The sequence below is a fragment of the Drosophila elegans genome, unplaced genomic scaffold, assembly GCF_018152505.1.
Source record: "Drosophila elegans isolate 14027-0461.03 unplaced genomic scaffold, ASM1815250v1 contig_208, whole genome shotgun sequence".
In the NCBI taxonomy this organism is placed as follows: Eukaryota; Metazoa; Arthropoda; class Insecta; order Diptera; family Drosophilidae; genus Drosophila; species Drosophila elegans.
The window spans coordinates 26,617,572-26,639,025 of NW_024545578.1; the positions used below are offsets into that span (position 1 = coordinate 26,617,572).

At 41.2% G+C, this 21,454-nt stretch overlaps 2 protein-coding genes across 3 annotated transcripts in view; both read right to left on the bottom strand.

Annotated features, from left to right (window-relative positions):
• Positions 1 to 5,366: 5,366 nt before the first annotated feature.
• Positions 5,367 to 10,399, bottom strand: LOC121467076. Its single transcript, XM_041708080.1, has 2 exons — positions 9,768 to 10,399; positions 5,367 to 7,145 (listed from the first exon to the last, which is right to left on the bottom strand). Exons 1-2 carry the CDS (start codon positions 10,397 to 10,399, stop codon positions 6,890 to 6,892), a joined length of 888 nt encoding a protein of 295 aa, XP_041564014.1. The 3' UTR covers positions 5,367 to 6,889.
• Positions 10,400 to 16,560: 6,161 nt separating this feature from the next.
• LOC108141592 overlaps positions 16,561 to 21,454 on the bottom strand; it is a 60,094-nt gene continuing 55,200 nt past the window's right edge. For both annotated transcript variants that reach the window (XM_041708482.1, XM_041708481.1), the window contains 3 exons: positions 18,002 to 18,146; positions 17,770 to 17,937; positions 16,561 to 17,713 (listed from right to left, as the gene is read on the bottom strand). In XM_041708482.1, coding sequence (XP_041564416.1) covers positions 16,826 to 17,713; positions 17,770 to 17,937; positions 18,002 to 18,146 — 1,201 coding nt within the window. In that variant the 3' untranslated portion in view covers positions 16,561 to 16,825. The remainder of the gene's footprint in view (positions 17,714 to 17,769; positions 17,938 to 18,001; positions 18,147 to 21,454) is intronic.

Below are 21,454 nucleotides of genomic sequence, written 5' to 3' on the forward strand. Positions count from 1 at the left end.
GCGGTCCACCACCCTTACGCAACTCAAACAGGAATGTAGACCCCAATTTAACAGGGCTAAATTTATTTACACTGACATCAGCTGGGAACAGTACTTCTTAAAACTCAGCTTATATAAAAAATAAATCAGAACGGTCCGACGGAAAGAATACGCCCGTTTCTGCAGTCTGCCACCGAGGTAGGTCAGCTTAGGAAGATTCTATGTAAGTCCCCTACTTCTATAGGATACCTCAAAAAACCTACAAGCCAGAAACTCCAAAGCTGCTTCTAGACACTCACTTTCCTTCTAACCCCTAGAAGCAACATCCTTAACCCCCAGAGAAGCAAAAACATTAAGTTACTCGAACCCTCTCGATGACCAAGTTATCCTAGAACTATCAAACGCAGAGCGCATCAAATGGGCTATAAGCACGTTCAAGCCCTTCAAGTTTACTCAACATGCCTACCGAAAGGGCTAATCGACTGAATCCGCACTTCATACACTGGTCTCCAAGATTAAAAATGGATTCCAACATTAGAAATACACCTTGGCGGCCTTTCTAGACATAGTCTTGAAGTTGAACCAACCCGGGTGAGAAGCATCATTGCTTTCCAGCAGAGTGGTGACCTCTACTATGGGATCGGCCTTGCTACAAGACTCGTCAAGACTCTCTACTCTGGGTCATAGTAGTCAACCAACTACTATAACTTCTAGAAAGCGGGAACTTTCGTCGTCGCATATGCGGACGACGTATTCTAATTCAAAGTGAATACCCTAAAACATTCTGCAACCTCATGGAAACAACTATAGTATGATCACATATAGGGTACACACTGTACCGCTTATATCACTGTAACATTGTAGCATTTGTTTATGTCCGAATATTCCCAGCACTTCAAGTGCAAAGCAATTCGACCCACACAACAATGTTATGCACATCCTAAATGCTGAGTCGGCATGTCTGCATGCGCGGCCGACCATTCGGTTACCATGTGAGCATAACACTCTCTCTCTCATGCGCGGCCGCTGCTTGCGCCGCCCAAATACACTTACGTATACATTAACGTGTATATTCAGATACATAAGCGTTGGCCGCGGCGCTGCTCGTGCAGCTATATGAATTGTAAACCAAGCCAACATTATTCTTAAGTGAGCATTCTAAAAATGAGTCCCGATCTAAACGGACGGAATAATAAAGCCCAATATATATAATAACATTACAGTGCACTCTTTTCTTGTGTTTATAAAATAAAGTCTAATATACATACAACCAACTTTACATGGCGACCGTGACATGTGCGCGAGTAGAAAGTGAAACGGTTTAATTGTTGTCACTGCGCGCTGTTTAATTTTCGCGTTTTTTGGCCCCAAAATGCGTAAATCGGCGAGTTTGGCTAATTAGGGCCAGTGCTTAACAAGTGTGGCCGTCCAATGTGGGCGATGCAAGCCGATCCCTAATCCTCGTCTGTCCGAAATTAGGTTCTCCAGAGCCGCATTCGAAAATCGTCAATCGAAATCTCCAGCAAAAAAAAAAAAATCAACAGTAATTAGCCTCTGCGATGACCAGCACCGGCGCCGCCTGAGCCCAAAAGACCCGGACTACAGAAAAAATAAAACAAAATCAACACAAAAAAAAAGGAAGGAAGAAAAAATAAAGGAAATTGACCAGGACATGTGTGGAAGGAATGGCAAATCCTTCTGCACCAACGATGGAAACTGAAGTGTGGTAGGCAGACCGCCGGCTACACCAACAAGGGAAGCATATGAGTGCGGAAGGCAGTCCGCCCTCTGCACCGTCGTGCTCCTGTTGAGCAAAGGGACGCACCAACCCTACAAGAGGCCCTAGAATTGTGTCCCAACGATGGACCTCGCCCCCTCACAATAGCTGAGTACAGGCCACGACAGGAGTCCAGCAAACCCATCCACAAAAGATAAAGAAGTGGAAAAAGGGTAAAACTCCTGCAACAGAGACGATTACTGAAGGAGGAAAAAGAAGCAAACGCACAAAATATTAAAGAACTGGACAAAATACTTTGTAAACGAGCAAAGTAACGCAACAAGGGCTGCATTTATGCCAATGCCTAAGTTGTCTTTAATTATAAACTTCTAAGCCCGAGCCGATGCGCGAAAGCGCTGCTCGAAAAATACTAACCACTGTTAGGCTATATACTAACAACATATAACTGATATTGGTTTATATAGAGCAAAATATTGTAAATCAGTTATATGAATATTAACACAAAAAATTTTTTTTCTTCCAATTTTCAATTTTAATAAAATGAATTTATGCGATTATGATAGAAGACAATAATTTAATCAATCAGTTTTGAATAACTAAATTCCTACATTTTTGTTTGATGACGTTATTTTGCTGAGTGCTCCTCAGACTTTAAAAGCTAGAAAGGAATATTTACGTATATCCATATAAAATCTCTTCATATGAATGAACAATAGAATAGATAAATTCTCTGACGAATATCATAGTACTTATAATAATACCTAGAAGTATATCTACCCAAAATGGGAATCGTAGACGTTAAGTCAGTGGACTCCACTGCTAACGTTATTAATAAAGTAGAACCAAACAATATTGACCTATATTGGGTACATATACTCTTAATAATAATCATTGTCATCTTGAGCGCAAATTTTGTTACCAAAATACACAAATTGCACAATAAATGTTTAAAGAAGAAGTATTTAAGTAGAGCACACGATCTAGATAAGATATAAAAAAAATTTTTTTCAAAAGATTAGAGTATTCAATTTAATACCCCCTATTAAATAAAATTTTAAATTATTTTTTGTTTAAATTATGGCATTTAACGCGATAGAATTGGATAGCTGTCTTGAGGAAATAATTATTAAAGATCCAGAATTTAGAATGCGTGCATTAAACATTCTCCATTGCCATAAAAACTTCATTACAATCACTGAATTCGAATATAACTATATGGAAAAGTACAATTTGGAATTTAACCTTTGGTTTGCTTACAATAAAAAAAATAAAGGGTTTAATCCTAAATACTTTGCCATACGTCTCAGTAAAAGAGATCGTGGATTACCATTCTATACTCGGTGAAACCACGATCCTTATGGTAATGGAACGATTTGTATGCGAAATTGAACAAAATAAAAACAGACCAATTCAAGGGAGCACAATAAAAAAACACGCAGAAATAGTAGTAAATAGTTTTAACGGGGCGCGCATATTAATACATGCGCAACGAGGAAAATTAAATGACGACCATTGGTCAAGGGTATCAACATTTTTGCAAAGGCTCAGAGAAAACCTAATATTTATAAAAGAAAAATTCAATTTAAATATCTCTGTACCCACCATTCTTAATACCGCAATAACAGTTGAAACCGATGAAGAATCAACATTGGAAGAGTCAACTGGTGTAGATAAAACGGAGCAAGAAAATTTTAACGCGGAAATTAAGGAAGAAGATTTAAATAATCTTACTATCCCAGCCGTTTTATTATCAAAATCAGATAATAAAACAGACTCAGACTCAAGCGCAAACATAACTAAGAACTAACTTCGAAATGGCTCAAACAAATATCGACTTCATTAACACTGCATCAAAGCTTATACCAGTTTTCGATGGTAAAGCAGAAAACTTAACCAGTTTCATTGATGCATTGCATATTATAGAGTCAATAAAAGGCGAACACGAAAGCCTAACTGTCTCTATAATAAAGACAAAACTAATAAAGAAATCTAATTGGAAACGAAACAACGGTAGGTGAAGTAATTGCCAAGTTAAAAAGTAACGTCAAAGGCGAAACTGTAGAGGTATTGTCAGCAAAGCTAATGAATCTACAGCAACGAAATAAAACTGCTAATCAATACACATCAGAAACTGAGCAGACGGCTTAACACTAGAACTAGCAAGAAGTTATTCCACACAGCATGCAGTAAAAGCAATGACTAAAAACTGCACGATTGATAAGGTAAAACTTATCATGCAAGTCGGCAACTTCAACACAATGAACGACGTAATTTCAAAATTCGTAAACAGTTGCACAGAAGCAACTGGACAACCAAATTCGGTCCTCTACTACAACAACTATACACAGCGCGGCGGAAACCGCGGACGTGGAAGTTATAGAGGTAATTTTCGTGGTCGTGGTAACAATTATGGTTACTACAACAATACCAACCAAAACAATGGTCGCGGCAACCACAGAGGAAACTCAAGGGGCCGTGGCAACTCAAGCGGAGGCTACAATAACAACAATACAAGCAATGTAAGAGTAGCCAATGACACGTCGGGAAACTCCGAACCCTCTTTAAATGTTCAACAGTAGAGAAAGTAACCCTCCATACTATTAATCTGTCAGAATATAAAAAAAAAAAAAAAAAAAATACAACTGTCAATTAGACTTTCAGCCATCTGAAGATTGGCTTATAATAAGACCAAACAATTTAAAATTTCCAATTTATGTTCCAAAGAATACAGTTCTGGCAATAACTCAATTCTTCTGCCAGCAAGATTACAAGTCATTAGAAAAATAAAATTAAATTCAAAAGAAAACAGTGTATTAATTCCAACTCAAGAAATTGAGCACGGAATTTATATAGCAAGTACAATAGCTACAACACAAAATGCCTTCATAAAACTACTGAATACAACAAACGAAGATAAAGTGGTCAGTGCGGATAATTTAGCATATGAATCACTGTTGAACTATGATGTAGTCGAAGGAAACAAAGAAAATAGAGAAAAGTCGGTATTATCCCAATTGTCAGAAAATTTGCCCCCACGATTCAAATTCCAACTCACAAATTTATGTAAAAAATATGACCTTTTCGGATTAGAATCCGAACCAATTAGCACAAACAATTACTACAAACAAAAACTGAGATTGAAAGATGATGAACCCGTTTACATAAAAAATTATAGAAGCCCACATGGTCAGGTGAACGAAATTCAAAAACAAGTCGGAAAATTAATCACCGACGGGATAGTCGAACCTTCAGTATCGGAATGCAGTAGCCCATTATTGCTTGTCCCTAAAAAATCAGCTCCAGGTTCCGAAGAAAAAAAGTGGCGATTAGTTGTAACGATCCTGCTTTGCTGAGGTAGTTCAACGGTGTCCAGGGGCTCTTTCCAACATTTATTTATGTCAGGAGTGGTTGCTGTAAGAGGCCGACCCGGTTCCCAGAGTATGACACGGAAGCGGGTTCAGTGAAATCGAATCGGTATGCGTTTATTAAGAATTATTTGTTACATAGATATATATATATATACAGTTCGTGCTGCAGGGGCTCGTCCGCCCGTAGGTTGCCGGAGCCTTTCGTGTCGTCGTTCAGCGTCGTCGTTGGGCGTCGTCGTCCCGGTGGTGGCGGCGTCGGCGGCGGTGGCGGCGTCGGCGGCGGTGGCGGCGTCGGCGGCGGTGGCGGCGTCGGCGGCGGTGGCGGCGTGTACCCTGTGGATGAGAAAGAAAGAGCCACGTCCCTCTTGGCTATGCTTATGTCTAGGAAGATAAGACAGTTTGGAGGCCGCTTGGGTCTACCAGTTCCGAGAAGAGGGTGGAGTCGCTGGGGCTACCAGTTTCGAGAAGAGGGTGGAGGCCGCTTGGGTCTACCAGGGAATGAGAAGGGTGGCGACCACGCAGGGTCGACCTTACCGATCTGATCGGTCCTCGTTCCGGGCACGCAGGGCCGGAGGGCCTCGGAGAACCGAGTGGTGGGCAGGGCGCGTTGCGGACCGACGCAACCCGGGTGAGAACCAGGTGGGATCGGTTCGGCAGACGGCCGAGGAGCGCCTCGGAGAACCGAGTGGTGGTCAGGGCGCGTTGCGGACCGACGCAACCCGGGTGAAAACCAGGTGGGATCGGTTCGGCAGACGGCCGAGGAGCGCCTCGGAGGACCGAGTGTTGGAGTCCCCAGAAGATCGGGTGTCACTAATGACGGTCGGTCTTGGGGTGTGGGATCCCAAAGGTCGGTTATCACTGATGACGGCCGGTCCTTAGGGTGTTGGGAAGAAGGGGAAGGGAGGGGAAACAACTAACTACAATGTATTGGGTGGACGGGGTACTAGACCCTATCCCGAAAAAGACTCCGCAGTTAACTCCCAGAGAAGTTAGCTCACGCCAAAGGGTAAGCCTTACCTTCTCCGATCGCCGTCGGCCGCAGAGTGTTCTGTCTGGGCCCCGGCGCCATTTTTATATCCTCCCGACCTTCGCCAGTGTGACTGTAGTTTCATAATCTTATAGCCATGGCCATACCGCGTGTGGCTTGTGGTGGCTATTGGTCAGTGTGAACGTTTCTTTTGTTTGGCGCGCCCGCCCGGATATTTAAATTTGAATATTTTCATTCAACTTAAATTTATTTCGGCTTCTTGCCTTTGAACTTATAATTATTTCGGCTTCTTACCTTTTGGTATTGAACTTATAACTATTTCGGCTCCTTGCCTACTTAACGACTATCTATAGCTTATGTTATTATATCTACTTTGTGCGCTCCTGAGCGTCACACCTCCCCCCCTCTTGCGAAGGCACGAAGTGTCTTATCGTGATGCGGCTTCCCCTTCCAAAGATGGCCTTCCACGTCTTCTGGTCGTCCTTCACTAGGATACTCTGCTGTTTCCCCTTTCTCCTCCTGTTCCATCTCTCTTTGATTTCATTGACCGCCCTGGCTGACATCGTCGCATCTCTGGGTACGATCCACCCCATATCGTTTGTGAAATACTCCACTCGTGGCGCCTGTGCGTCTGGGCGTGCCTCTGTCTCCTGACTTGGTGTTACTTCCTCTGCCTGTGTATCCGTGTCCATCGGGTGTAGCTCCAGGATGTCCCGGTCTGGCGACGGTGTCCTTGCCCGTTCTTCCTGGACACTTCCGTCGGTCACTGCCTCCAGAGAGCTGCGAGGAACATGGGCGATCCGGGTCTGTCCGCCTCTATTGGTCGCCACGGCCGTTCTTGCTGGCGGTTGGGCTGTCTGTCGCCCCTCTGGTCGTGACTGCCCTTCTCTTTGTGCCAGAGCTAGCCTGCACATTGGTGGTCTGAGGCGAGTCGGTGCTGTCCTGACCCGTATGCCCGCCCCTGCTGGTCTCGCCGGTATCAACCTCGCCGTTCGCCTTTCTTGCTGCAGCCGTGTGCTGCTCTCCCGGAACTTCTTCTTTGTAGCGTCGAATTTGTTCATTTTGTTGTTTTCTGAAATTAATAATACATCGTTTGAGTTACTTTTTGTTTCTTTCTTATCCTGGTTGGTTACTTCATGGTTAGTGTCAATATACATTTTTACATCTCCGATGTATGCGCGTTTTGTTTTCTTCGATTTACAATTTTTTAATATAACTATCACCGGTGAACAAAATTTGTCTACTACCCACGGCCCGTCATATTTCGGTGCTAATTTAGCGTTGAATTTTTCCGCTGCGTTGGATAGGTAGTGTGTTTTGCACCAGACGAGCTGTCCCACACTTGGCTTCCACTCTCTTTTACGTAGGTCGTAATGGTGTTTTTGTATCTCTGCTGCTCCTTCCATGTTCTCGATCGCTTCGCTTCTGATGCCTTGTAGTCTCTTCCACCTTGCTGCTACTGTTTCTGTCGCTAATCCTGACCCTTTGGTGACCTTGTCGAACAGTGCTCCCGGCAGTCGAAGTTCTCTCCCATACAGTATTTGGGCTGGGCTGAATCCCGTTGATTCGGATGTGCTGCTGTTGTATGCTAGCACTAGCTCCGGCAGATTCTCGTCCCACCTAGTTTGTTCCTCCCCTGCCATTTGTGATATCATGGTTTTTATGGTTCGGTTTGTTCTTTCTGTTGGGTTCTGTTGTGGCGTATATGGCGCCGTGAATTGTTGCTGTATGCCCCACTGTTCCATGGGGGCCTTAGTTTTTCCTCCCGTAAACTGGACCCCATTGTCTGATATCAGTGTTTTTGGCGCACCCACTCTGGCGATTATCCGTTCACGAAATATTTTCAGGAATGCCTCTGCCGTTGCGCTCCTTATTGCCGCGAGTTCAGTCCATTTAGAGAATCTATCCACTATCACTATTAGTGTGGTGTTTCCATGCTTCGTGCGTGGTAGAGGTCCGACGAAGTCGACACATACGGTTTCCCATGGTGCTTCGGTTATTCTTGTCAGCATTTTCCCTGCGGTTTTTTGTTGAGACAATTTGTATCGCTGGCAGCTCTCGCATGCCTTTACGAATTTGACAATGTCCTTCCGCATTCCGGGCCAAAAATATCGTTGCATAATCTTCCTCTGTGTTTTTAATATCCCCATGTGCCCCGCTGTTGTGTTGCAGTGGTTTTCTTTAAGCACCGTTTGAATCTCGCTTTGTGAAATGCACAGCTTCCATGGTTGTCTGTCCCTTTCTCTCCCGCATCGTTTGTAGTCTTTCTCCTTCTATTCTGAATTCTGTGATGCTCGGGTCTTTCTGCGCCTCCTCGTATGCCTCCTTCAACCAGTCGCCCTGACAGTTCGCGGACTTTATTTCTACTGGTGGGGCCCTGGACAATGCGTCTGCTACTGCGTTCAATTTTCCCTTTCGGTATCTAATCTCGAATTGGAACGGTTGTAGTCCGAGCGCCCATCTGGCTACCCTCCCTGAAGGGCTTTCTATGGAGTTTAGCCATTTCAACGCTAGGTGATCCGTCACCACTACAAATCGGTATCCTTCCAGATACATTTTGTATTTATTGATGCTCCAGTAGATTGCCAGGCACTCTTTTTCTGTGGCGCTATAGTTTTGCTCTTCCTTGCTCAGCTTTCGGCTTGCGTATGAGATGACATGTTCCCCCTCGGCGTCTTCCTGGGTTAATACTGCTCCTATCCCCAGCTCGCTTGCGTCCGTTTGTAGTTTGAATTGTTTGGTGAAGTCTGGGCATGCTAGTACTGGTGCCATTGTTAAACTTTCTTTAATCTTCTCGAACGCCTCTTGATGTTCTGTCCGCCATTCGAATTTTTTTCCTTTCTTTACCAGTTCTTGTAGGGCGCTTGCTTTCTCCGTGAACCCTGGGATGAATTTCCTGTACCATGATGCCATCCCTAAAAAGCTGTGTACTTCCTTAGTGCCTTTTGGGGCTGGTAATTCTCGAATGACTGCCACTTTCTCCGGGTCCGTCCTGATGCCTCTGTCGGTTACAATGTGTCCCAAGAATTTTAGCTCGGTTTGGAAGAAATGACAGTTTTCTGCATTTATCTTTAGGTTTGCCGCTGGCAACCTTCTGAAAACCTCTCTTAATTTCTCCAAGTGTTCTTTTTTGTTTCTTCCGATTACCACGATATCGTCCAAGTATGCGAACGCGAATGGCTCCATCTCTGGGCCTATGACCGTGTCTAGAGCTCTCTGGAATGTGGCTGGTGCTGTCGTGAGTCCGAACGGCATGACCTTCCACTGGAACAAGCCTCGTCCCGGTACTGTGAACGCTGTGTATTGTCGACTGAGACCTTCCATTGGTATCTGCCAATACCCCGATTTCAGGTCTAGCGTGCTTATGAACTTTGCTTCTCTTAGCTGGTTTAATATAAAGTCCATCCTTGGTACCGGGTAGGCGTCTTTTTCTGTTCTTTCGTTCAACAGCCGATAGTCCACACACATTCTCCACTCGTTGTTCTTCTTTTTTACCAATACTACTGGCGCACTGTATGGACTGTGTGATGGTTCAATCAACCCTAGTGCTAGCAATTCGTCCACTTGTTCATTTATTATCGCTTGTTGTTTCGGGTTCCGTGGGTAGTATCGTTGTTTCACCGGTCTGTCGTCCTTCATGTAAATTTTATGTGTCGTGATATTACTGGTTCCCTTCATTCCCTCGAATACTTGCCTTTGTTGTTCCAGAAATTTGCTGATTTCCTCCTCCGTCGGTTCCGTATCGTCTGTGCTCTGCTCGGGTTCTATTTCGCCTTGTGTTGTCTCTGCCTCGGTGATATCTAATTCCAGATTGCCGCATTGTATTCTTGTGCGTGTTTTGGCCAGAAAGTCTATTCCTAATAATATTCCTCCTGTCACCTGGTTTAAGATGAGGAAATCCAACTCGAATTCTTCTCCTGCGAACTGTATGTTGGTAGTAAAGTCTCCATCCGATCTTTGCTTTGATCCGTTCGCTAATGTTATTTCTGTCCTTTCCTTCCTCCATTTTCCATATTTTCTCAATTCGTTGTATCTTCTCTTGCTGATCACACTCCGTGACGCTCCTGTGTCCACTGTTCCTTTTGCTTTTACTGGTCCGATTTTCACCGTGGCAAATATTTGGAATCCGTCACAACTTAATTGTTCCTCTGTTGCTGGTATTTGTTTTTGGTCCTGAGCTACCAGCGTTACCTGCTCAGGTCTCTGGCGTTTCCCGTTCCAGCTCGGCAACATTCCGTTGTTCTTGTTCCATTTCTGCCGCATACCCAGCAAAACAGTCTTGGGGGGTTTGTGCAGGTTCTTGCGGCGTGCCCTGTTCCTCCGCATCTTATGCAGATTTCCGACGTAAAGTTCTGGTTTCCTGTTGTTGTTGGTCTATTGGTTCCTTCCATAGTTTCTATTTCTTCCACTTCTTCTGCCAACCTCAGGAATTCTGTCAGTGTTTTAAATCCCGACCGTCTCGTGTAGAGCTTTATTTTACTTCTGCAGTTTCTGTATATCCGGTCCAACTTTGTCTCTTCTGAATACTCTGTAAATCTCATTAGTTTCCTCAGGTTCATTGCGTATTCCATTGTTGGTTCTGTTTCTCGCTGCCGTAGTTGAGTGATTTGTGTTTCCAACTGTTCCTGATATCTTGGTGGCAAAAAATATTCTAACAGTTCCTCCCTGGGGTCCTCCCATGTCCTTATCTGGCTCGGTGTGGTGTTCCACCAGTCCACTGCTACTCCTTCTAGGATGAATGGCATCATCTGGATCAGGGCATCCTTGTGTATGCCGTAGCCTTTGGCCCATTCCTCCATCTTGCTGATGAATTCCAAGGCATTGGTTGCTCCTTGGTAGCGGATCCCCCAACTCCTTACTCTGTCCGGTATGTCTGGAGTTTCCGATTCCCGCCGTGGTGGGGTGTTGGTTTGTTTGACCCGTATGTCGATCTGGTTTGCCATCGTGTTGAGTTCTTCCGCTGGTGTGCTGTTCTGATCCGTTGCTCCTTTTTCCTTCTTGTGCTTCTCTGCTAGTACTCCTAGTCTTTGCATGAGCGTCTCCGTGTGGTTTGGGTTCTTTGCGAATGCTGACAGTATCTGTCTTAACTCCTCCACTTTTCCTGTTGTGTCTAATCCGAACTCTCTTGCGTACTTGATCAGATCCGCCTTAGTTGCTAGGTACACCCACGTCGACATAACTCTGTACCGATGTCTTTCTCTTTGCAACCACTTTAACCTGTTCGGGCGCCATGTAACGATCCTGCTTTGCTGAGGTAGTTCAACGGTGTCCAGGGGCTCGTTCCAACATTTATTTATGTCAGGAGTGGTTGCTGTAAGAGGCCGACCCGGTTCCCAGAGTATGACACGGAAGCGGGTTCAGTGAAATCGAATCGGTATGCGTTTATTAAGAATTATTTGTTACATAGATATATATATATATATATATATATACAGTTCGTGCTGCAGGGGTTCGTCCGCCCGTAGGTTGCCGGGGCCTTTCGTGTCGTCGTTCAGCGTCGTCGTTGGGCGTCGTCGTCCCGGTGGTGGCGGCGTCGGCGGCGGTGGCGGCGTGTACCCTGTGGATGAGAAAGAAAGAGCCACGTCCCTCTTGGCTATGCTTATGTCTAGGAAGATAAGACAGTTTGGAGGCCGCTTGGGTCTACCAGTTCCGAGAAGAGGGTGGAGTCGCTGGGGCTACCAGTTTCGAGAAGAGGGTGGAGGCCGCTTGGGTCTACCAGGGAATGAGAAGGGTGGCGACCACGCAGGGTCGACCTTACCGATCTGATCGGTCCTCGTTCCGGGCACGCAGGGCCGGAGGGCCTCGGAGAACCGAGTGGTGGGCAGGGCGCGTTGCGGACCGACGCAACCCGGGTGAGAACCAGGTGGGATCGGTTCGGCAGACGGCCGAGGAGCGCCTCGGAGAACCGAGTGGTGGTCAGGGCGCGTTGCGGACCGACGCAACCCGGGTGAAAACCAGGTGGGATCGGTTCGGCAGACGGCCGAGGAGCGCCTCGGAGGACCGAGTGGTGGAGTCCCCAGAAGATCGGGTGTCACTAATGTCGGTCGGTCTTGGGGTGTGGGATCCCAAAGGTCGGTTATCACTGATGACGGCCGGTCCTTAGGGTGTTGGGAAGAAGGGGAAGGGAGGGGAAACAACTAACTACAATGTATTGGGTGGACGGGGTACTAGACCCTATCCCGAAAAAGACTCCGCAGTTAACTCCCAGAGAAGTTAGCTCACGCCAAAGGGTAAGCCTTACCTTCTCCGATCGCCGTCGGTCGCAGAGTGTTCTGTCTGGGCCCCGGCGCCCTTTTTATATCCTCCCGGCCCTCGCCAGTGTGACTGTAGTTTCATAATCTTATAGCCATGGCCATACCGCGTGTGGCTTGTGGTGGCTATTGGTCAGTGTGACCGTTTCCTTTGTTTGGCGCGCCCGCCCGGATATTTAAATTTGAATATTTTCATTCAACTTAAATTTGTTTCGGCTTCTTGCCTTTGAACTTATAATTATTTCGGCTTCTTGCCTTTTGGTATTGAACTTATAACTATTTCGGCTCCTTGCCTACTTAACGACTATCTATAGCTTATGTTATTATATCTACTTTGTGCGCTCCTGAGCGTCACATAGTAATTGACTATCGTCAGATTAATAAAAAATTACTGTCCGATAAATTTCCACTCCCTAGAATTGATGATATTTTAGACCAACTAGGTCGAGCAAAATACTTTTCATGTCTTGATTTAATGTCAGGATTTCACCAAATAGAACTTGAAAAAAGCTCAAGGGATATAACAACCTTTTCAACGAGCAATGGCTCGTATCGATTCGCACGATTACCTTTTGGATTAAAGATAGCGCCAAATTCATTTCAGAGAATGATGACTATTGCATTCTCTGGACTTGAACCTTCACAAGCATTCCTTTATATGGATGACTTAATAGTTATAGGTTGATCCGAAAAACATATGCTTAAAAACTTAACAGACGTTTTTGAGAAATGTAGGAAATACAACCTAAAGTTACATCCACAAAAATGTTCATTCTTTAAGCATGAGGTGTCTTTTCTAGGTCATAAGTGCACAGATAAAGGAATACTTCCAGATGACAAGAAATATGACGTCATACTGAATTATCAAGTCCCACACGATGCAGACAGCGCAAGACGTTTTGTAGCGTTCTGCAATTACTACAGAAGATTCATAAAAAATTTCGTCGATTATTCACGGCACATAACAAGATTATGTAAAAAGAATGTTCCTTTTGAATGGACAGCTGAATGCCAAAACGCATTCGAATATTTAAAAACAAAACTTATGGAACCTACTTTGCTACAATATCCAGGTTTTAGTAAAGAATTTTGTATAATTACTGATGCAAGTAAGCAAGCATGTGGAGCGGCTTTAACTCAAAACCATAACGGACTCCAACTCCCCATTGCATATGCATCAAGAGCTTTTACCAAGGGAGAAAGTAATAAGTTTACTACCGAGCAGGAACTAGCTGCAATACATTGGGCAATATTACATTTTCGACCATACATTTATGGCAAACATTTCATTATCAAAATGAAATGAAATCTCAATGACTAACCCAAGTTCCAAACTGACACGTATGAGGCTAGAATTAGAAGAATATAACTTCACAGTTGAATATTTAAAGGGAAAAGACAATTACGTAGCTGATGCGTTATCAAGAATAACCATCAAAGAACTACAAAATATAACCGGAAATATACATAAAGTCACTACAAGATATCAAAGTAGACAGAAATCCAGCGCAGGAGAAAAAGAAATAGACTTGCCTAGGCAATCTATAGAAAAAGCTTCAAAACCCAACGTATGCGGAGTCATAAACAATGACGAAGTACGTAAAGTAGTGACCTTGCACGTAAAAAATATGCTATGTTTATTTAAACATGGGAAAAAATTACTGCAGGATATGATGTTAGCGATTTATATACCAATGGAGTCCTTGACTTAGGTCAGTTTTTCCAAAGGCTTGAGAAGCAAGCCGGTATACATCAAATCAGCCAACTCAAAGTGTCACCGTGGGAAAATATCTTTGAATGCGTTTCAATAGATACTTTCAAGGAAATGGGCAATAAATCCTTAAAATCATTGAGAGTAGCGCTACTCAACCCGGTGACCCTAATAAATTCTGAAAAAGAAAAAGAATCATACTGGCATTTCTAAAACCTTGGCCAAGGTCAAAAGACATTACTTTTGGAAAGGAATGACTCGATATATTACAGAGTACGTACGAAAATGTCTAAAATGTCAAAAAGCGAAAATAATCACGCATACGAAGACCCCATTAACCATTACGGAAACACCACAAACAGCTTTCGACAGGGTAATCGTGGACACGATCGGTCCACTACCTAAGTCTGAACAAGGGAATGAATACGCAGTTACTTTAATCTGCGATTTAACAAAATACCTTGTAGCAATACCAATTCAAAATAAAAGTGCAAAAACAATAGCAAAAGCTATATTCGAAGATTTTATTCTGAAGAACGGTCCAATGAAGACGTTCATTACGGACATGGGAACGGAATATAAAAATTCAATAATTGAAGATTTATGTAAAAATTTAAATATCAAAAACATAAATTCTACTGCACACCATCACCAGACTGTCGGAACAGTGGAGCGAAGCCTCATAACATATAACATAACACATTCATACGCTCATACATCTCAGTTGATAAAACAGATTGGGATGTATGGCTACAATACTTCGTATACTGCTTTAACACAACAACTTCTATGGCACATAATTATACATTAATACAAATACAAAAAAAAATTTATTATAACAATAAATAATAAGAAATAATCGCATAAATTTTCAAAGTTTCAACTTCACTAAGTTTTCCAATAGTTACTATATTACCAAAAAAAAATATTATAATAATAATAAAAAAAAATTTTTTTACTAATTTGCTAATTTTTATAAACATACATATATATACTTAACACAATAATTAACAATATAACTCCATAGATTACGTTATTTTTCAAAAGGAGGGAGGTGTAGTATGCTCATATATAGGGTACACACTGTACCGCTTATATCACTGTAACATTGTAGCATTTGTTTATGTCCGAATATTCCCAGCACTTCAAGTGCAAAGCAATTCGACCCACACAACAATGTTATGCACATCCTAAATGCTGAGTCGGCATGTCTGCATGCGCGGCCGACCATTCGGTTACCATGTGAGCATAACACTCTCTCTCTCATGCGCGGCCGCTGCTTGCGCCGCCCAAATACACTTACGTATACATTAACATGTATATGCTCGTGCAGCTATATGAATTGTAAACCAAGCCAACATTATTCTTAAGTGAGCATTCTAAAAATGAGTCCCGATCTAAACGGACGGAATAATAAAGCCCAATATATATAACATTACAGTGCACTCTTTCCTGTGTTTATAAAATAAAGTCTAATATACATACAACCATGCAAGGGGGTGTTGACTAGGGGTCAACCCAAGTAAAACAGAACTGGTACTATTCAGTATAAGGTACCTGAATTCTCCTCACCCAGACTACACCGTACTAGCCTATACTTCAGCGATAAAGTCAAATACCTGGACAGGAAAGTTCTCTGAAAACAAAGTCGATCGCACTCGTTAAGCAGCCATAGCTGTGTTCGCCTGCAAGAAAGCAATAGGACGTTAATGGGTTCTGCCCTTCCATTACACACTGGCTAGACATACAATTCTGAACCTTGAACTCCAGGACCTGCTTGCAAAGGGTTGCGCTGCGGTAACTGAGATCAGAGACTGATATCGTTGCACGGTTCCCGAAAACCACTGCACAGTCCTGACTCGTATTTTGCTGAAGCGCCAGCAGGATGTTCCATGCCCTTGCGGCGTATGCCTGTGGCGCGTCTGTGTCCTCCTGACACCGCCTGCACACTGCACTCTGGGATTGTTCTCCATCTCGAACTTCTCCGTTTGCTGTTCGTGCTACTTGAACTTATCAGCCAGCGCCACCATGGTGTCCAGGGGACGACACTCATACGGCCGAGTAAACATTCAAAGGGCGTGTGTGCTGTTCTTCTTGATCTTGTCCACGCTTCCCTGGCAGACATACCCAGGGGCCGCATCAGAGTCTGCATGTCCACCATGTAGTCTTTGACCTCTTCCCCGTAGGTTTGCTTCCTTGGAATCTGTATATGAAGTGTCCCCAGTTGTCCAACTGTCGATTCTTGGATATGAACCACTTTGGGACTATGCCCTGCAGCAGCTCCGTCATCTGGTTTATATCGATACCATAGGTCGGCTGCACACTCTACCTGTTCCAGGAACTCCAATGGCTTGTCGTGCCGCCATACCGAAAGTTCCTCTCTCGGACTTGCTTGGCAACTTAAGCATAGTCCTGCGGATGTGGCCGAACGCTTTCCCTCCTCTCCCGGCTTACATCTCGCTGCCTCAACCTTCTTTGAGAGATCATAAGCTCCCTTTCTAGTTCCGTCACCCTTTCCGAAGAAAATCTATGTGTGGGAGTATGGGAGTAGCACAATAAAGCTAGGTTCTAAAAGAGATTATATGTGGGAACTAGAATCAGTTGTATTTAGATGTAAATTTCTTTTTTCGACAATAGTTTTCTCCCTTTTCGCAAGTAGACAATTACCATATCACCTGTTCGCGTTTTTTTTAATACAAACTAGTATAAAGTTTAAATAATTTTTACATATTATAAAAAAATATATTTATTGTTATTATAAAAACAAAACTATAAACGAATAACTATATTTTATTTAAGTTCATCAACGAATTTTGCTTCCAAGTCCGCTATCATTTTATCATCATCTAATTTTACTAAATCCACAGGCAATTGACCTTCACATTTTTCAACACAGCAATAAGAAGATGGTAAGTCAGCATAAATATCATTGTGCTTGAACATTCCTGGCGCACTTTTTTCAAAACTCTCTAAGCTGTTGTTTCCCAAAATGTGCAAAGATTCTTTTGATGTCTCCTTGATATTTTGTACTGAGTCGTCTAGCGGAGATAATTCGATATAATTATTCTCTGCAATTATTTCGAAACGATTTGTAATCATTTTTTCAAAGGATTTTTGTATATTTAATGAGTTATTATCGATCTTAGTATTAAATTGATCCTGTAGGTCGACTTTTATTTGTTTTGCGCCTTTGGTTTCACTGAAATTATCCTTCCTAATATTATTGGATTCATTGCCAGTTTGTTCAAAAACTTGTTCTTTTCTTTTTTGATAGCTTTTTTTATCCAACTGAATGTTTAATTGATCTCTTTCTTTGAGTGATTTACATTTTGAATTTTCAGAATCAGACATTTTTGTATAGGGGGAAGTTATGATCTTTAAATTTTCAAAAAATTTTGTAAGCTGAATATCGGCTTTCTGCGGATGAATCATTAATTCCAGCAGTTTCAAGTTGTATTGTGGGCGAAGTGTACTACTATTTTCGTATAAAAGCGATTGGTCTAAAAGTGTGATTATTATTTCAGAAGGCACAGGGCAACCATAATTCCGTGATTTTAATAAAGATACGAAAGTTTTGTAAACTTCCAAACGAATATTGCAGATGTTACGAGAATATGGCGTTTTCAGCGGTTCTAAATTTATTTGAATAAAAATTTCCAATAAGGTATTGTGGACGTCCTGTAATATAAAGCATATAATGTTTTTGAATTTCTATTATGTATAACTATACTTTCCTTTAGAAGAGATGGTTTTAGCAAGGGACCAGACGATGATAACAGTTTTTGCAGGCAAAAATGGGCTTGCTGACAAAGCTTATAATTATCTTCATCATCGAACGACATCTCCAACATCGAAAATATGTTTATAGCCGAACAATTTTGTTTTAAATTTGAATTGCCTTGCTAAATTTGTTTTTGGAAAACATTTTAAATTAAATATTAAATATTTCACAAAAAATATATTTACACATGTTAATGAAGTTGGCTGTCGCGGAACTAGGTCATCAAATATTTCCTTAACAAGGGTCTCCGAAATAATTTCACAGTGACTTCCTTCTTGTAGAGTAGAGCACCATAATGATATTACTTTATACACAATTGGTCGCAAACGGCTAAAACATATTAGAATTTGAGTTATTTTTTAGCTTATATATACTTTTTGTAAACATTTAAATATTATTTTCATATAATTTTAAAAAGGATAATAAAAATTCCAAAAAAAATTTGATCGAAAAAGATGTGACAAATTAGATTTTTTAACTTCCTGCCGGGTTAGCAGAACCACAAACTTTAACTGACATTCTTATAGACCATTTTAAAGATCCGTATTCACGAACATTTAAATTTTAAATCGACAATCTTAAAACTTTACCCACACATTTTAATTAAAACCAGAACGACTGCGGATGTGGCCGTACGCTTTCCCTCCTCTCCCGAATTACTTTTCGCTGCCTCACACCACTTTAAGAGATCATAAGTGGTGAGACCGATCCCTTTTTAGTTCCCAATCACCCTTTCCCAACAAAATCTAAGTCTGGGAACAGGACAATAAAGCTAAAGGTTCTAAAAGAGATTTTCAGACATGTTCCAGTTTTCACTTCCGAAAGATTCACACGGATTCAAATTTCCCAGACCTGTTCCAATTTTCACTTCCGAAAAATTTGCACGGAATCTAAGTTCCCTCTGTTAATTCTCTGTTAACTTCCGCAAAAAACTCAAAAAATTTTCGCCAAACATTGGGCTGACGGATTTAGATCCACAAGAACAGAAATTAATTCTTTTAAAATTCTTTGCGATAACTTAAAGGGCAAATGATATTTTTACCGTATTCGTTGATGTTTTAAGAACGTTGTTGCATAACAGATTTGGTAAATAGTAACATATTTGACTTTTTAAAAATTATTTTGTGATGCACCTCAGAATCACTTGGTTTCACCTACTGGAGTTTGACAAATCCACCGCACCTGTTCTAGTTTCCAAACAATTCTTTGCGATAACTTAAAGGGCAAATGATATTTTTACCGTATTCGTTGATGTTTTAAGAACGTTGTTGCATAACAGATTTGGTAAATAGTAACATATTTGACTTTTTAAAAATTATTTTGTGATGCACCTCAGAATCACTTGGTTTCTAACCTACTGAAGTTTAGCAAATCCGGCGCACCTGTTCTAGTTTCCAAACGAATATGATAGAAACAAAGCAAGGGTTGTTATGGTAGGAAAAGAAAATAAAAATTTTCTTAGGACTGATTTTAAGCAAGCGCTTTTCGGTTTGTTTTTATATGGTTAGATGTGTAAATTGTCTAAGTTTAGTTTAAAAGTGTTTCTTTTCTTATTACCCCTTAATTAATGTACTTATTGTGCAAAGCGTGTTGTGTTGGAAACTTTTAATCATCTTTGGTAACTTTGGTGCCGAAGACTACTTGTGAAAAGTTTGCAACACTGTTGTCAAGCAGCTGATGCACACGAGTTGTTGAACACTTTTGTTGGTCAGTTTCCATCACTGCCATTATAATAAGTAGAATATTATATTTTTGGCTACCAATGAGTTTTTGACTGATTTTAGATATCAAATGAGTGCACCAATAATGCACAAAAAGTAGAAACAGCAGCGGGCCAAATGTTGATCAAATCATAGGCTTTTGATAAGAGCAGTAGCGGCAGTCTGCTGTTTTATTTCTCACAAATAGTATTTTTCCTAGCAGGCAAGGGAACTTTGATTATGTTAAAGTGAAATCCGCCAATTTTAACGAATTTACTTCCGAGTGAAAACTGGAACAGGCCTGTATAAGTTGGAACTAGAATTTTTTTTGTATTTCGATGTACATTTTTTTTGCGACAACCAGATCACCAGTTCGCCTTCTTTTAAATACAAACTAGTATAAAGTTTTAAGAATTTCTACACATTAATACAAATATATTTGCTGTTATTATAAAAACAAAACCTATAAACCATGCTCTCAAACATGTGTATCTTACAGGAACAATAACTATATTATATTCAAATTCAACAACGAATTTTGCAGCTCAGCAGAAATCTATAAATTGATTGTTTTTATTTTTATGGAATTATTTATTTTGCATCCTAGCACTACGAGTAATTAAACTCTTAGTTTAATGTGCTAGTCTCGTGGTGTTATGATTCGGATACAAAATACTTATACCCTTGTCCGTCCGTTTCTACGCAAACTAGTCTCTCAGTTTTAAAACTATCTGCATGAAACTTTCCCAAAAGTTGTCTTTCTATTGCACGTAGCATAGAATTCGGAACGAGCCGGATCGGACGATTATAGCGTATAGCTCCCATAGGAACAATCGGAAAAAATAAATAAAAAAATATTATAAGTTTGTTGCTTTTTAATTTTTTTCTTTAGTTCTTCGACATATAGTAATGGTTAAATATTTTAGAATTACGGTTTAAATTTCATCAAAATCGGACGACTATAACATAAAGCTACCATGGGAGCAATGAAAATATAAAAAAAAAATTTTATTTAAAAAAAATGTAACTATTCTATTTTTGAAATTTTTTTAAAAATTCTTTTTGAGTTATTAATAATTCAACAGTTCAGAATTTTGCTTTTTATTAAATTTGGAAAACGATATTATATAGCTGCCATAGGAACTAACGAATAATTGAGCTGCAAATCATCACCGCTTCAATGTTCTTAAATACGCAAGTATATCATAATTTTAATGCTGCAAGGGTATATGAACTTCGGCTTGCCAAAGTTGGCTTCCCTTCTTGTCTTACTCCAAATTACACTTTCTTTTAATATAAAATTAACATATGTAGATTTAAATTTGCGTTAAAATTGAGTTAAGTTAGATAAAGTTAGTGGTAAAGTGTGCGGGGGTTAGACTAATTTTTTAATTTTTAGGTGCTTTTAATTGAATTTATGGGGTGCGGGAGTTGATTCCAGAGACGAGCAGAATTTACAAAGAAGTGATTTGCAGAATTGGACAACTTGGTCCGGTTTACAATTAGATTAGGTCTTTGAGATGCACCAAAACTCAACTCAGAAAACAGGTACGACGGTTCCCTAGTGTGGATAATTGTGTGGAGAATTGCCAGAGTTCATCAGTTTATTACAGATTTAAAATCCAAATTATAAATTTTATTTGTGTATTCACGGAGTCTCAACTTAAATACATATCGTGCAATGTTATTAAATGCTACACTAATTTTTTTAAAGCTAGTAGCACGCAACTACCAAAAACTTCTATGCCATGCATTAGAGATGGAGTCAGATAGATTTTTGCGTCTAATAGTCATATTTCAGGAGAAAGAACTGCTGGCTAAAATTAAGTTGTCTTAACGTCCGTTATCCCTACTGCTTTTTTTATGTGGTCGTTTCAGTTGCGTTGTCGACATAGGGAAGTGTCGTGTGTTCAATTCGAACAGGTTGTAAATTCTCTG